General features: G+C 37.2%; 1 protein-coding gene across 1 annotated transcript; it reads right to left on the minus strand.

Annotated features, from left to right (window-relative positions):
* Positions 1-323: 323 nt before the first annotated feature.
* LOC100372963 (uncharacterized) lies at positions 324-4,962 on the minus strand. Its single transcript, XM_078007611.2, has 4 exons — positions 4,440-4,962; positions 2,761-3,027; positions 1,558-1,793; positions 324-1,215 (listed from the first exon to the last, which is right to left on the minus strand). Exons 1-4 carry the CDS (start codon positions 4,928-4,930, stop codon positions 521-523), a joined length of 1,689 nt encoding a protein of 562 aa, XP_077863737.1. The 5' UTR covers positions 4,931-4,962; the 3' UTR covers positions 324-520.
* Positions 4,963-18,504: the final 13,542 nt, after the last annotated feature.

An 18,504-nucleotide genomic window follows, 5' to 3' on the forward strand; every position in this document is an offset into this window, starting at 1 on the left:
CACAACTGATCACCGTTTTTGGCGTAGTGGTTGTTGGGTCGCATGGTGACAGATCGAGTTCCGAGATTTAAAATCGCATTTAACGCGGCCCCCGGTCCTATGACTTTTTTTTCGTATGCAGGTAAATGCCGCTGATCGTATCCTCTTGTGGTTAAAATTGACTTGTGTTCTCGACGAAAACATGTTTTGTAATAATATTGTTTGAAACCACATGCTGATGACAAAATGTGATTATGATTAGTCGTAAAGTAAAAATGTTACTATTACGCATGCGCAGTAACGGAGATTGTAGTACGTACAAAAACAATCAGTGCACATGCGCATTAGATAAAGCCATTGTTTTATCGAGCGAATATGCGCTAGAAAAACAAAATTTTTAGTTCATGATAAATCATTATCCTATGTGTTCACCAACATGCAGCAACAACATTAACTATATATATATGTTCTTGTCCATATTGAATCATCGAATATGAAACTTGAAAAAAGTCGGAGAAGGTTCAATACCTGGAGCTGTCTCCTAGTACAAACATTTAAATTGAAGTAGAAAAAATAGAGTATGAAACAGACAACCGAAAAAATTGACGCAATTCGTCATGTTTGAATTGACACAGTTGGCAACGTTACTGGAGCGTTGAATTGTTTTGTGAAATACGGGCGGAATCTCACCGTCTTCCACCGGAAACTGGACTTTCTCAACTTCCGCTGTGTTCGCTCTTAGAAATACGATTTTAACACCCGCAGATAAATACCAAATCGGCGATTCTATGGTGATTTCAAAGACGTCCCTGAGTGGTGTGACGCTAAGCGTCCCCCGACCAAAGTTCCCGTATGTAAAGCGCAGACTTAGATCCTCGCCCATATAAATACTCAAATGTCCAAACCCCGGATGAAGATAAGACCCAACGTAGTCCAAAAGATACATTTTCTCATCGTCCTCAGTATCTATCACGAATTCTTGTTTAGTGTCCGTGCTTTTGACCGGCGTGGGTCGCCATGGCAACGGATAGCTGCACGCAGTTGACGAATTCATCCACGGCTCTTCCCCCATGAGCAGATCAGTGGCGTATGCATGGATTCGCTTGAGGGCGCCATCCGCCTCCGATGTATATGGTCCGTTGATAGCAGTGAAGATTCCGGTGGACTTATGAGGATAAAACCACAATAGCGAGTTGAAACCCGCAAACCACCCAGAGTGTGACAACCTTGAATACCCTGAAAATTGAAACATAACGTATACGTCATCAAAGTATGGGCTCTATGTATTGACATCTGTCACGTGATGACTACGAGTTAACACACTATATATTGTTGAATCATAGTCCTTGTGACTGTGGTTGAATGAATAGCTACAAAATGATAATAATGAAACGAATATCCCATGTAAACTACAATGTAGCGTGTAGTGAATCAACATCTAATACATTATGCCATCCATGTTGTTTTTATTTGTGTGAGAATTAGGTATTAAACATCAAGTTGATTGCTTCCAATTTCTGGCGAATTTTGATGGAAAGAAAGGACCATGGGTAACAGGGCGCCCCCTGTGACACCAACCTCGATAAATGCCATTCTTTAAGCCCATGGCGTAATCTGTTTCGACGTCAGCGACCGGAAAGAACTTCCTGGTCTGCTTGCTGTATCCATTCAATGCAAACTGTGGTGAGACAATCTCCTTGTACGCCTCCTTTGCATTGCTGTCCATTGTGGTGTTCAGAAAACGTAGCATAAATTGAGCCATATCAACTGCGTTGGATACCAGGCCCCCCGCCGGAGAATGTAGACCCACGATCCTGGCATATCAAGAGAGAAATAAATGTCATGATAATGAATCTTTTTAACTAGCATATATCCGAACACCCATCGTTAAGCGCAACACCAACTTAAAGAAGAACGCGTGACATTTGATAATTAAACCAGTTTTGTTAATATTACGGCGTTGCCCATTATTTACAATGACACATAATTATCCTAACAGTTTGCTAGATGAGATAAAGTGACGACATTATATATATTACGTAATTATTTATTTCAAGAAGTACATGTTTTTGATTTTTTTTTACAAGTGGACATAATTATTAGAAGGTCTCATGCCATTTACATGATTTTTACCAAAACAACTCGGTTTACCAAATAACCAAATTGGTTACTCGTTAAATTTTCTATATTACGGACCGAACAATAATAGGTATAATGGTCAAGAGTGGTTTCAGTTATCGTTAGGTACACTATTGTGTCCAATTTTGTACCATCGTACGGCTTTGTTAGTGTGTGTGTGTGTATGTACGTGTCAGGAGGTCTCGGTACTCCAAGTCAGACTTTTAAACACGTAATTATTTTTGTCAACTTTTTACCCTTTTTCAAGTGCAGAAACTTAAAATAGATACCCTATATACATACTAAAATCATACTGTTTCCAAGTTGAGGTAACATGAATTCATGAGATTCCTTTTTTCACACTTTATTACTATATTCTAAGTTTCATCCGGTACACGCGTATACGCGTCAAATAACTAGATACATGTAACACCACTTTTACGCGTTTTTTTACTTCAGCTTGCGTATCATATTTTATTCAGAGAATCCCTCCCCCGGCAGGTGGTAAACATATTTCACTGCATTTCACCCCGTGTGTTCCAGATTAGCCAAATGGTTTACTTTTACCGTAATCCTTTGCGCGTCTCTCGGTGACGTAATGCAAATAGAAGACGCGTTACGCCGAATGAAGTTTGACTGTAATACAACAACGAACATACATACCTGAAAAGATCTTTTGGCAAAGAAATATATTTCCCAGAAGTAGAGTTCCACAAATAGGAAACAGCAAAATTGTTTGTATCCTCCGATATCTCCGCAGCAAACCCGCTATTTTTCATTGAGCATGGCCGCAATGTTTTGTCTCTAACAAGGTTCTCATAGCTGTCACCGGTGACGATTTCAGCCACGTGACCAGCTAACGTGTACATTGCATTACTGTAATGAAATCGACTTCGAAACGGATATTGTTCATCGAAATACTGCAACCGACTAGAAAAAAAACGCGAAAAGGAACACTTAAGTACAATTGGAACAGTATATAAATGTCTAACTGTGATTTCATTAAAATTTGAAACCACATTGAAGCTGATTCAAAAGGTACTGGTATACTAGTTGAGATATCGTGTCATTCATTTGTAGGTAGGTAGAAGCCAATCCATAATTTGTGGGAAAGTTGGTCATAAGTCGCATTACAATGGTTTATTATATACAATCATTTTCCACAGTCCATCTGATAGAGGAACTGTGATGGAAATTTAGTTTCACGGTGTCATGAAACAGCGTTTGGCCAAATATTAGTTAAAAAATACTATTTTTAGAACCCAGTCGCCAACGATAATGGATAATCGCCAGAAAAATATCCTGCTAACGTTAATTTCTCAAAATAAACAAATCAGTCGATATTATTACAAGTTAAAGTTATTGTATCATCATTCGAGTAATTGTTGTTATCCAGTCTGAAATTCTCTTCTCGCTATAACAAATAATGGTACCACCGCATAAGTTGCTTTTCTCTGCATACTGAACATGCATTGCAGCGATAGCGTTTGAGTTTGTTCGATACAGTCCCATGAAAGTCTTCGGATTTTTTTCTTTTTATAGTTTGCGCATACATTGCTTATTGCTATACAAGGTCATATGTGAACACAAATTTGGGGTCACGGACTGTTTTTGCGGATAAACATGATTATCATAGTACTTTTCGCGGATTACAGAGTTAATACATGGGACTCCATGCACGGGGCGGTGGGGGTAAACATATCCAATTCTTTACGTTTTGGTGAAACTCGAAATAACGGAACAATGTGTCGAAAACTATATTTTTGATTTTTTGTTTTAAAGATTCGACAGTTTCAATAGTTTAGCCTATGCAAATATATTGACGATAGAACGTACTCTAACGCGAAATCTCCTACGATAAACTTATATAAAATCTATTCGCAAAATATAAAACAATTCTAAAAACATGAAACTGTACTAAGCAACCTCAGCGGGAATATTGCGACGTTTACCATTCCATATAAGCTAGTGACTAAACGCCACAACTGTGAATGATATGCGCCAAATTCGTTCGATAAGGCATACATTTTATGCCATAGTAACTTATGGTAAAAACACTTTTACTCAGGGCTCTTACTAATACTTACAAGATGGCCGCCTTTCAGTAAATCATAACCAGCAATTTATTGCAAAATGAAAAAAAAAACTATAAATATTCTCTGTAATTTTGCATTTTCCTACCATATTTAAATGATTTTGTTTGATATTATGATTTATAGTTATAGATTTATCAAAAAATTCGAATTATGAATGCACTAGCGTTTCTATTATTTAATATAACGAATAATGCTATGTTTTCTGTCAAGTACGATTGGAATGTGAATTACTGCAGAATAACATACCGTACGTATTCTTGTTTTGTCATGTTGGTATCCATCACCAACAACAGAAAACTCTCTTCTAACCCGACCTTATGAGCCATAAGATCTCTGAGACATACTTCATCGGTTCGGAAGTTTCCCGGCAACTGGAAACTGTCGCCAAGACGATTGTGCAGCGGGGTGTCCCACTCCAGATCCGTTAAATCCACCAGAATGTTCGCCAGGGTCACTGCCGTAAACACTTTTGACAGAGAACCGATGGGAAACACAGTGTTCTCATCGACGGGGAGTTGGTGTTCCAGGTCTCTTTTTCCGTAGCCAGCTGACATAACAACCTGCCCGTCTTGAACAATCGCCAGTGAAAGTCCAGGAATATTCTTACATTGTATGACGTCATCGATAAACTGTCCTAACTGTGGAGAGTATTCCCGGATAAAATGGTTTTCGATATCACAAGATGCCGACTGCGTCATTACAAATATGAACCACCATACACGGATAACAACCTCCATAGTGTCTGTCAGCCCACACGTCTCTCTCTTCTCTCATCTGCTTAAATAAAAAAATACGAAAATTCATCACACGTTTCGATTCAATTTCTTTATTACCTACTCAAGAAAGGACTCGTTTTCCCTTTTTATACTTTTATATATTCGCTGGAAAAGAATGAACTGCATTACAGAAAAGGTCATTTCTCCTGACCTTTTGCATACGTGTCATCCCTTTTCGGTTCAGATTTCTCTCACGCGATACCAATACACAGTGTGTATCATTCCGTTCCAATTGCCCTCAATAATGATTCAAATGCAATTTACTAATGGAAATTCAAGAGCCTGGTAACGGAATGGTAGAAGTATTGTGCTGCCCGGGGTTAATCATCCCAGTAGTCCCAACGGACTACTGGGGAATTGGTGCACACGTGGTCAATAGAATACATCATAATCGAGGCCAATACTAATATCTTTCAATCTCCTGTTAGATAAAAACGACACCATCGGGTGAATCTTGTTGAAGATTTTTATGTTATTCGCGATAAATATTCAACAGAACAGAATCTTTTGTGTAATATTGGAGTATGGGCGAATTATAGAAAATGATGGTAAATCCGTCAGGCTACGCCCCTTTTCCAAATTACTGGGTCAAAGTAATTCGGATGGGAGGCGAATCCACCCGAGTCGAACACACAACCAAATGGGAAGCCGAAAAGATCGCCGTAAATTCGACGCGCTGAAAATCATTGGAATGAATAAAGCTATATGAATTATCTCAGAACGCCGCTTTAATGGCGGTATTAACTGACCTCATTCCATGGGATGAAAACAACTTAACATCAATTTTATATTGTCACGTAAATATTTACATGGATTGTTATACATAATTATTTGTTCATGTTTTCTTTTTTTTTGAAAGTAGATAGATAGTACCAACTGGATCTAGTGATCCCCAGTGACGAGACGCTCTGATCGAGGCTCGTGTCCGAATTTTATTTATTTATAATGTTTGAAAACATGGCGTAAATCGAGCAAAGAAATGCGATAAATTTTGAATTTGTTAACTATGTATGGTCAGAGCTCTCATGCGTATTTCGCTTTCAAGTAGGTTAACTTGAGCATTTAGTGTGTATATATCGCGCATGCGTGAAACGTTTATCCCACTCTACTAGCGGATATAATTAATACATTTGTGTTGATAAATATTCATTTTCCCACAATCCAATGTGCTCTTCTGACGGAAATCGCGAGTACGAGTTTTGACCTGGGCGCAATGTGCACTAAATACCACCCATGACTCCTTCGATAACTCCCAAGCACCAATAAAATTACATAGTTAGAGCTAACAAAACCTTCGATTTTTATGTATTACTGCTCGCAAGAATTTATAAGATGTCACGTACGCAACTAGTGGGATATGGAAAAATATCTCATTTATGAAGCCACGCGAATTGCTCACAAATTTACAATTTCTTAACAAACAAAAAATACTAATGTAAATGAGTGAGTCAGTGGGAAAGTTTTTAAGTATCTTTTCGTATTTACAGATTCTGTGTTACGATTTTTGTCTTTTAGAAGGCGATAACTTTACTCATTTCTGCTTACGAAACGATTTTTTTCCATGCGTCCATTGGTTCCGTGACGCCATTGGTCAGAGCAAATTCGACTGACGCACGCATACAACTCACGTGATTTGCTCTCCGTCGCATTTCACCATAAATGGATATTTGAATTGCGTACCCTTATCTTATATTTCCTAGCTATGTACAAATAGGGCAAAGACGGTGTGCAAGTAATGGGTGCGACTTTTTGGTCATTTAATATTCTGCAATTATGTATAAGTATGTTGAAAGTCTGGAAGAAAAAAACGCGCAATTTGATTGTCATTTATAGATGAGTGCTCTAACGCATTCTTGAGTACGGCATGAAAATTGCATAATTATGATACAAGAGGATATGCTCGGAGTAATAGAACAAGCTATGTAATCATACAGTGTCAAACAAATACATATACAGCCACGCAAAACAAAGTACAAAACACTTATTGGTGACTTGAATAAATTACCTGTCTTTTAAATTTATTTAAGCAAATAACACCGAATAAACGGCATGGTAAATACTACCTCAAATCAAAGTAAACACGTACTGCATGCGTGACTCAAACTGGCGCTCGCGCACTAATCACCTAGCTTCACGCCACTACACACCTTCTCCATGGCCCCAAAAAAGATGCCTAATAACCGAGCATAACTTGCAGAGAGCATGAAAGCCGTCAACGCCACACACTTTAAATTTAGTTTATTGTTAAGATTAAGATATTGTATACAACATATTAACAAGATAATTCATTCATTGGAATTGGGGGAGGGAGGGGTAATATTTGATACAAAGTAAAGAGGTATTATACATTGAAATGAAGGTTGCTATCTTAAACCAGTACGTCTGAAAAAAAAACATATCTCCAAATACAATGCTGACCTGTATTCAGAAATAAAGGTGATGACAACATAGTTAATGGCAGTAATGTGATTTCATTGCGAGTCACTAATTTTCTTTTCAATTTCATTGAATACTTTCAAGCGACTGTACTAAAACTGACAATGATTTTTAACGTCTACATATGACGATTCAAAAATAAGTTTACATTAAAATATTTTCACTTTTCAAGAAAGCCGATAATTAATAGAAATGATTTTTGCTGAACAGTCAATAAAAAAAATGTGGCAACGCTATGATACTTTGCACTCGCCACCTGTTTTGAAAGTTTGCGGCATTGTCTTCAAGAAATGTCGCATTTATAGTGCGTTTCAAATGAAATGTCTCATTTATGGTATTTTCTCAAAGGTAATGTTTCATTTATTGTATTGACTCAAAGGAAATGTCTCATTCATGGTATTAAATCAAAAAATTCTCATTTATGGTATTGTCCTAAAGGTAATGTCTCATTAATGGTATTGTCTCAAAGGTAATGTCTCATTTATGGTATTGTCTCAAATGAAATATCTCATCTATGGTATTGTCCTAAAGGTAATGTCCCATTAATAGTATTGTCTCAAAGGCAATGTCTCATTTATGGTATTGTCTCAAATGAAATGTCTCATTTATGGTATTGTCTCAAATGAAATATCTCATCTATGGTATTGTCCTAAAGGTAATGTCTCATTTATGGTATTGTCTCAAAGGTAATGTCTCATTTATGGTATTGTCTCAAATGAAATATCTCATTTATGGTATTGTCCTGAAGGTAATGTCTCATTTATGGTATTGTCTCAAAGGTAATGTCTCATTTATGGTATTGTCTCAAAGGTTATGTCTCATTTATGGTATTGTCCTAAAGGTAATGTCTCATTGATGGTATTGTCTCAAAGGTAATGTCTCATTTATGGTATTGTCTCAAAGGTAATGTCTCATTTATGGTATTGTCTCAAAGGTAATGTCTCATTTATGGTATTGTCTCAAAGGTAATGTCTCATTTATGGTATTGTCTCAAAGGTAATGTCTCATTTATGGTATTGTCCTAAAGGTAATGTCTCATTGATGGTATTGTCTCAAAGGTAATGTCTCATTTATGGTATTGTCTCAAAGGTAATGTCTCATTTATGGTATTGTCTCAAAGGTAATGTCTCATTTATGGTATTGTCCTAAAGGTAATGTCTCATTGATGGTATTGTCTTAAAGGCAGTGTCTCATTTATAGTATTGTCTCAAAGGTAATGTCTCATTTATGGTATTGTCTCAAAGGTAATGTCTCATTTATGGTATTGTCCAAAAGGTAATGTCTCATTTATGGTATTGTCTCAGGAAAATGTCTCATTAATGGTATTGTCTTAAAGGAAATGTCTCATTTAAGGTATTGTCTGACTGCCTGTTCCCAGTTGCTGACCATATTTGGTCTGTGCCTGGTACCTGACTGTCTGTTCTCAGTGCTAACCGTGGCTGTTCTGTGCCTGGTATTTTAATGTCTCCCCCAGTGCCGAAAGGTAATGTCCCATTTATGGTATTGTCCTAAAGGTAATGTCTCATTGATGGTATTGTCTTAAAGGAAATGTCTCATTTATGATATTGTCTCAAAGGTAATGTCTCATTTATTGTATTGTCTCAAAGGTAACGTCTCATTAATGGTATTGTCTCAAATGAAATGTCTCATTTATGGTATTGTCTCAAAAGTAATGTCTCAGTTATGGTATTGTCTCAAAGGTAATGTCTCATTTATTGTATTGTCTCAAAGGTAATGTCTCATTGATGGTATTGTCTCAAAGGTAATGTCTCATTTATGGTAATGTCTCAAAGGTATGTCTCATTTATGGTATTGTCTCAAAGGTAATGTCTCACTTATGGTATTGTCCTAAAGGTAATGTCTCATTGATGGTATTGTCTCAAAGGTAATGTCTCATTTATGGTATTGTCTCAAAGGTAATGTCTCATCTATGGTATTGTCTCAAAGGTAATGTCTCATTTATGGTATTGTCCCAAAGGTAATGTTTCATTTATGGTATTGTCTCAGGAAAATGTCTCATTAATGGTATTGTCTTAAAGGAAATGTCTCATTTAAGGTATTGTCTGACTGCCTGTTCCCAGTTGCTGACCATAGTTGGTCTGTGCCTGGTACCTGACTGTCTGTTCTCAGTGCTAACCGTGGCTGTTCTGTGCCTGGTATTTTAATGTCTCCCCCAGTGCCGAAAGGTAATGTCCCATTTATGGTATTGTCCTAAAGGTAATGTCTCATTGATGGTATTGTCTTAAAGGAAATGTCTCATTTATGATATTGTCTCATTTATGGTATTGTCTCAAAGTTAATGTCTCATTTATGGTATTGTCTCAAAGGTAATGTCTCATTTATTGTATTGTCTCAAAGGTAATGTCTCATTTATGGTATTGTCTCAAAAGTAATGTCTCAGTTATGGTATTGTCTCAAAGGTAATGTCTCATTTATTGTATTGTCTCAAAGGTAACGTCTCATTAATGGTATTGTCTCAAATGAAATGTCTCATTTATGGTATTGTCCCAAAAGTAATGTCTCAGTTATGGTATTGTCTCAAAGGTAATGTCTCATTAATGGTATTGTCTTAAAAGGAAATGTCTCATTTATGGCATTGTCTCAAATGAAATGTCTCATTTACGATATTTTCTCAAAGGAAATGTCTCATTTATGGTATTGTTTCAAAAAATGTCTCATTTATGGTATTGTCCTAAAGCTAATGTCTCATTAATGGTATTGTCTCAAGAAAATGTCTTATTAATGGTATTGTCTTAAAGGAAATGTCTCATTTAAGGTATTGTCTGACTGCCTGTTCCCAGTTGCTGACCATAGTTGGTCTGTGCCTGGTACCTGACTGTCTGTTCTCAGTGCTAACCGTGGTTGTTCTGTGCCTGGTATTTTAATGTCTCCCCCAGTGCCGATCATAGTTAGTCTGTGTCTGATATAGGACTGTATGCCATGGTTGAATTATGACTGGTATCTGACTGTCTGTTTTAAATGCTGACCACAGTTGGTCTATGCATGGTATCTGTCTCTCTTCAGCAATGCTCATCATTTGTAAATGATAATATACCGGACGTCTCCAGCAGTTTTCCTTTCATAAAATGAAATTGTAAACGTTATGAATCAAGTTACGATACTGTCAAAATGCAGTTTATTGTACCGGAAAGGAATGTCCTGTATCATATTAAATAAATCACAACAGCGCCATGTACGCTTGCTGTTTTGATAACGGTTTAATGAAGAGGCTATGATGTTTACAAAAATGTGTGAACATATGTCTAAACATGAAATGGGAGGCAAACATCGAGAATCAGTTGCATGCAATACAACGAGGCGGCACGTGAATGGATAAAAAGAAATTGAACATTTAGTTATTACGAGTATCTTCACTTCACGAATACGAGTATCTCCGCTTTGTCTGCGACTGTGCGCGATGTATTGTGTGGTATTTTATATCGACAGACATTTATTATTTTATGGTGGGGAAGGGTAGTTCGTACCCCCCTTTTTCACTTTTCTGTACAATTCTGCTTTTGATACATGTCAACATTTTTTTCAATGTAGAAGAATGTTAAAACTATTTTGGGACTATTTGTGAAAATTTTGTGAACTACTTCAACAAAAAAACTGATGTCTTTATAATTCAATCATGCAAATGAATCCATGTTCTTTGTTAGGTTATTATGCAAATGGATATATGCTGTTAGATGACGTTTTGCTTCGTTTTTGGCGTTAAGTTGAGGGGTTTCCAAAAAGATTTTGGTTCTCCGCTGCCCCCTGACTGTCCTAAGTGATTTTACTTACCGGTTTTCCTGAGTGTATTCACACATGTAGAGATGTGTTGCGTGGTAGGTGTTAGTAATTTGTCAACTATACCCACTAATTCAAACTATTTGTTATTGCACTCCAGTTTGTTAAAAATATGCGGATTCGTCCTCATGCTTAAAATGCAACTGTCCGTTAAGAATGTCGTACCGGATGTGGGTGAGTACCATTATTGCGTAGGGGTGGTCAAGCAACACTTGGAATTTAAATGCACTGTTTTCAATTCGTAAAGTCGTGGCCCGACGTCGTGACACACTCAGGCTTGATCATTTAATTTTATAGTTTTTGCATTCCTTCCTTTACCAGGATATTCCCGTATTGTTCTCATAATATGCTCACAATAAATACTGTGTCTGCCTACTACTTACGTGGTGTAACTGGGAATAGCGATGATTTGTCGTCGAGTGAAATGTGATATCACTGATAATATTAAAGTTCATTTAATGTTATGTGGTGTCACTGAGAATATCGATGATTTCCTATTTAGGGATATATAATTTCACTGAGAAATTCGCTGGTTTCTTGTTGAGCAATATATAATATCACTGAGAATATCGCTTGTTTCTCGTTGAGCGATATATAATATCACTGAGAGTATCGCCAGTTTCTTGTTGAGCGATACATAATATCAATGAGAAATGTCGCTGGTTTTCTTGTTGTGCGAAATATGATTTCACTGAAAATATCGATGTTATCCTATTGAACGATGTTTGATATAAAGTGGAATAGCGATAATTTCCATTGAATGTTATCGGATATCACTATAAATAAAGATGTTCATATAACGATAAAGCATAATCTAAGAGACAGTAGATCCAGTAGTCTACTAGGAAGAAAGTACCCATAGAAAATTATTCGTTACTATGACATGAGAAAAACTTCCACAGAACATTTGTTTACAAAATGTCCGCAGACACGGCAACTCAGCCTGGACACTGACATGGTTACAAGTCGCGATTCTATTCCAAACCCAACGCTCTGAGTGCTGGCGACGGTCCACTTCCAAAAAGTGTCGACACTTTCACTCGGACCGGCTATTATAGCCACGTTCCACACTTCGACACATTCGTCAAAACGTCAACTTGAATTTTCGACGTATAGTGTTCCTGCTACTGCCTCCACATATAAATGAAGCTTTTCTTGTCAGAACGTGGATGAAGAGAGGGATGTTTATATACAAACTGAAACCGTGTGATCGAGCGATGTCAAAATATTGGATGCCTCGAACACACATTTGCTGTTCGGAAATTCACTTCATTTTGACATGCACCGTCTTCCGAGTTACCAATAGAAGACAAGATATTGTAAAACGTGGCCGTTTATGCTTCAACTGTCTTGGTGGATATCGTGTTTCCGATTATAAATTGAAATACTCGAGCAGTCTTTGTAACAAAAGACACCATAACAAAAACGGTGACCCAACCACATCAGAGATGTCAAAAAAGGACAATAACACAAATCAAGTTCTGTCACTCACGCAAAGATTAAGCCATTCAACTCAAGGAAAATCAAACGCGCAAAAGCTGCCCAGTCATATCGCACTGAAGATCGCAATAGTCTACGTCGCCCACAATCATCGCATACCAATTAATTTATAGTTCATTTCGGTTTGCACAAGAAATCGCCGCGAAAGAAATTCCGTCGCGGATAACACCTATAATGTTCGTGTCGTGGTGTCTACCAATTTAACTGTTCATAAATCTTCATTTGAATCGATGATTATACCCGAAATATACGCAGAATTGCTGAGTAAATAATCACAATTCGCCGGAAGTTGCGCGTATTGCAGTTCGTACGCACAAATCATTGGGACCGACTATGGAGCTCCATGGACCGACTTACATCAGTCATACGTTGGTTCACAGGATACTCAAGGTAAGACTGGTCCCACCGCGATTTTGATAAAATCCGGCTCCTTGTTATCCGGCCTATTTGGTGCTAGCCGGGCAATAATACAAGTCATAGCCAAAGAGAATAATATTTCAACGTGTTATACTATTCCTGGTTTCCATCGCAAAACCGGAGATATAATTCCCGATATTCACCCTAAAAACGAAGCAAATATCCAAAACATTTGGGATCTAAAACCCATTGGAATAGAGAACAACCCAGAAGCCTTTGAATTGTTAACTTTGGAAACTTATACTGATTCCTGTCTCTCGATAGACAAAGGAAACACACTTGCAACTTACCTTGTAAAGAAGGCCACCTACTATTAACTATGACGTGTCGACACGCCGCACACTGAGTATAATTTGTCGACTCACTCACAACATATTGCAAAATACGATGAAATTATTGGCGAACAGAAACAACCCGGTTTCAGTTCAGTTCAGCCGAAGACCCCGATCCAAATGTCGGACACCATTTACTGCACACAGCGCCGTTTAAAGGGATTCTGCGATGCCCCCTATTTACGACTGTTCTCCGGACAGCTTCCAGTCTAAATAATTGTTTGCAGGCTGACCCTTCGATGATAAACAATTAACCGAGCATATTGTTAAGACTTCGTGCTAACAACATTGCCCTAACGCGCGATATCTGAGAAAGCATTTTTGAACATTCGATTTAATACATATAAGAGAAAGTATACACAATATTATGGCTCTCCGACACTAACGACCCGGAAAATGAATTCATTACATACCAATTTGATGCCGTTCTATTCAGCTGTATGGTCACCGTTCACATTAAACGCCGTGATACAATCTCACTTAGTCGAAATTGACCCAGATCCAACCTCCAGTGAACTCGCGACTAGTATTTACGTATACAAGTTAATCAATGGTATCCTGACAACGAGAAGGCAATACAATACTACGAAGAAGCTATATAAGGTGCCATTGATACAGGTGGTTTCAAGGTGCAGTCGTGGACATCATACGGGTCAACTAATAAAAACAAAAACGCCGCCTCGGGGAATTAGTAGATACCGCGGCCAATGTGTCAATTCTCTGTATGAATTTGGATACAAGCAATAGTTACAATTTTGAGAATTGGCCCTCTGATTATTTGTTCAGATTGTTGTATCCTGGGACGAACCATTCAATGATGACCTTTGTACACTCTGGGCCACATTTCCAAAGATATTGAAGACTCGAGATCACTCAATATAATAACAACGTACATTGATACTAGCACGAACTGAAACCCGAGTGTGAACGACATGACTTGCGGACTCCAGTTTACATGCGTACGGTGACGTCTTATACCCGAAACATGCTGACCATGTTTTGTTTGTTACATCCAATCAAGAGTGGCACCATTGTGTGACATTGCACTGTCACGTCTAGAATTGGCAACTCTGTTCATTGCTACATGTTTGAACTAATACGTAATACTAGGAGGTTGGGCGGGGGTGTTCACTTGGACGGGTTACAGAAAATAAAAAATGCATTTTACGTTTTCAAATAGGTTTGTACACTTTACAGAATAAACATATTGCTAATTACATTTTACAGTTTTTTTTAACATATTTGATAAATTGTGTGTAAGAATCAAGTAATATCACACATTGAATAATCCCCTGTTCAACCCGTTCAACTGCTCCTGTTGAATTACTGTTGTCGGCAATGATTATTCTCAACACATGATATGCACATGTATTGCATCTACACGCATTTCAGTTTTTTTGTGCATGCATTTCAGTTCGACAATTCTTCCGCTGCCACGAATCTTCTGGGTACTATGTGTGACGCGCATGCACGAATGAAGCCATGCAGGAATCAATGTCACACGTTAACGTGCGATATTAGTTCCAGTGTGATATGTTTTACTAAGAACAATGCTTGTCGAGGACACTTGCACAACGTGTATATATTATTGCGGACATGTCATTGTAAATGTCGGAATATTTGGAACTGTTCTGTTATTAAAATAAGCATTATAGTGACAAATAAAAGTCTGGTGCCAAAAAAAATGTGTTTAAAGATAAAATAACGAGCCTATGAGGATCATCATGGTTTGTTATAAGCCATTTTGATAAAATAATAATTTTGATTAGGATTGGTTTACTGGTAATATATAATGTAAATTATACATTTACATTATTTTTTTAACAAAATAACCGATGATTATAACAATTTTTTTATTTGCGACTAGAATACTAATACGACCCTCTACTACCCCCCCCCCCCCGCCTCAATGTCCCGTAGTCACGGTGTTAGCCTACAACAATGACTGACTGGCTTAAATTTTAAGTACGAGGCAGCATAATTTGCCCCATCAACAAATCATCTATTTATAGACACTGGCCATAGAAGCCAGGACCACACGTGCTTTGGGACTTCGCTGCTTAAAATAACTCCGCCCTCTCAGCAACACGTTGAAACCTTCAGGCATAAGTGGGGAATAAGTTTTAGGGGTTTACTTCATTCTCATTTGTGTCGCTGGTGACCGAACAAGACTTCATCGTTTCGTTTTCGTATACAAAATCTTGCCATGATTTTTATAATCGCATATTTTCAAAGGTTGTCAATAGAGGGCGCTTCCCTCATTGTGAAAACAGGGAAACAGCTGGAATTAACTCTACTCTGGTGTCATGATGAAATGTGTGAAGAATATTAAATAGCGCCATCTTCAGAATTCAGGATCAGTCATTACGGTAGCGAGAGAGTTATTTGAATAATTGTTTTCATCTTCCGATTGTGACGACAAAATGGCCACAAAAGACCCAATAAGATATATATTTATAGAATCGGCATTTTAAAAATGTGTTTTTATGGCTGTATCTACGTTCTATGGCACGTGACGTGTTCATGTTTGAAATATTACTTACACAAATTTTTGCAATTATGTTATTTTTTCGTGTTTCCCAGTAGTTCGGTAGACTGTTAAATTGAATGTGTCTCAGCAGATGTATTCATGCGTCGCGTTTTGAAAAGTAATGTGCTGAATTCCAACATATTGTTGCATTGCCCATAACTAAATTATCACACGTTGAAAAATACTCAGTCATCGAAAACGTTGTTGGAGTATCGTATTTTACCATTTTTTCTGGTGTCCGGAATTGGAGTGATCATTTTGAAGTCCTGGTACAGAGCATATTAGATTTTGAAAAATCCGAATAGAGAAGAAATTGAAAACAAATTGAAAATGAAAATGAAAATTAGAAGAAGGGAAAACATAGAGGAGTGTTAGTGCTGATGACACGACGGGCAACAATAAAAATGTCGCAAGTGAAAGATCACGTGACATTTAACAAATAGTGGGAGAGCATAAGCCCATGTATGTTTTAAATTATTTACAACTTCAAATATTTATTAATTTAAAACGTCAGTCATGATGTAAACAAAGAAATTAAATACCAGTATAACATGAGCGCTTTGTGGGTATAATGTGGTGTAGACCTAGCCTATCCAATCACCCAAATGAAAACAGTTTGCTTGGTTTACAACATTGGTTTACATGTGTTTTGTTCGGATGTCTATAAACTAAAATAATACAGCGGTGGGCAATCGGGTCGGGAGATGTAATTTATACTGTCAGCGCCCTCATCGGCCGGTGATTGTGCCACTGGATACTGATATTTCACTGATATCGTAGATATGTATGGGGGGGGGGGGCATTTCGACGATAGCTAAAGTCGATTTTATTATTGATATTCCAGATATCAAGTGTGTTCATAAGAAATGTTTGTTGCACATAATCAATGAAGCACAGGAAACGTAAGTCGCTCGATTGGGAAGAGGGTGTAAGCACCCTTACTATAGTAACTGTGGTATAAGTTGATTTCGTATCCCGTGCCTAAGAAATTGTAATAAGAAACTCAGAGTCCGACTATAAACTAACGTCATATTAAAAACACAAGGTACGTAAAAATGCGAACTGAACTGATATAATAGTGGTTTGTACTTTTTGCTATGTACCAGGTGTTATAACGTGGCCACTTTATTGAAGTGTTAGTATACCTTACACATACTAGTATTTTTGGTAATTTAAAATTGAATTTTCTGAAATATTTCATTCATAAATGAGTATTCTCTTATATGTGTATTTGAAGAATAGGAATATTTTACCCATATGGTGGCTTAATTAGGAATTTTGGAATTTATCATTTAATTTCAATTTTTTTTTTTTTTCTATCGGAGCATATGGTCAATAGGCTTATCAATACTGTGTAGCAAGTATGGCAACTCTTGTTTAAATAATTATATTATTGAAAAACAGAATTATATATGTTAGGCCGATTCAGTCCCACAATAGAAAGATTCGAGTTTCAAAACAGATGAATCCTTAGGTATGCCGTGGGAGGCGTCACGTACAGACATAGACATAGGGCGGTGGGCGGAGTACAGATACAACTATTGGATGGTGGAGGCGTACAAACACAGAAATGTTTTTACGTTAGGGGTAATTCATTTGCCTCTTAACGTTTGAAGTGTCACTATTTGTCATGAACTACGGAGAAAAGCGCATATTGCATATTTTTTCGCAAGCTGGGCGATTACATTCTCTCCTTTACGGCAACCGAGGTGGCTCACAACATGGCATTTTATAAAACTATTTTTTATAAAATTTGCTTCAAAGTGAAAAATACATATATACATATAGTTCAAATGTCAACAAAAACAAAAATGGATTTTAAAATAAAAAACGGCTTTTGAAAACACAAATGAATTTTAAAAACGAAAATGATTTTAAACAATTGGTTTTTAAAATAAAAAAAAATCCCAGAAACGAAAGTACGTTTCAAAAATCGATTTCAGAACCAAAGATGGTTATTAAAAAAGGATTACAAAAAATAAATGAATTTTATAAAATGCCATGTTGTGAGCCACCTCGGTTGCCGTACTCCTTTGATAATTTGGTGAACTTCTTTTGAAGGATGCTGGGTTTTCTTTTTCGTTTTTTCTTTTCCAGCAATCGCCTTGTGATCGATGATCTAACGACTGGTTTTGAGACTGGAAGCTACCGGTTTTGCCACAGAGCGGGCTACGGAAATTGTTGATGTAGCCAGCCTGTATGACTCCAGAATTTGTAATTAACTTTTATCTGAATTGAATTGAAATAATAATACAAATGTAATCAGTTGAGCGGCGGGGTTGTGCAGCATCATCCAGTTTTTTTTATTTCGTTGAAAGTCTTTTTATAGGAAATATATTTTTTAGAATTGATGATAAATTCAAAAACAGATGGTACTACATTATGTAGTAGAAATATCGTGGTTCAGTGTATATTGTACTTTATAATATAGTGAAGTGATACGCGCCACGCTACTCTTTTTTCCTGATGCGCGTGACGTAAGCGTTACGTCAGTACCCAAATATGGTTATACAAACGTGGGCTTG

Source organism: Saccoglossus kowalevskii, chromosome 7 (genome assembly GCF_978046115.1).
Source record: "Saccoglossus kowalevskii chromosome 7, keSacKowa6.1, whole genome shotgun sequence".
Taxonomy (NCBI): domain Eukaryota; kingdom Metazoa; phylum Hemichordata; class Enteropneusta; family Harrimaniidae; genus Saccoglossus; species Saccoglossus kowalevskii.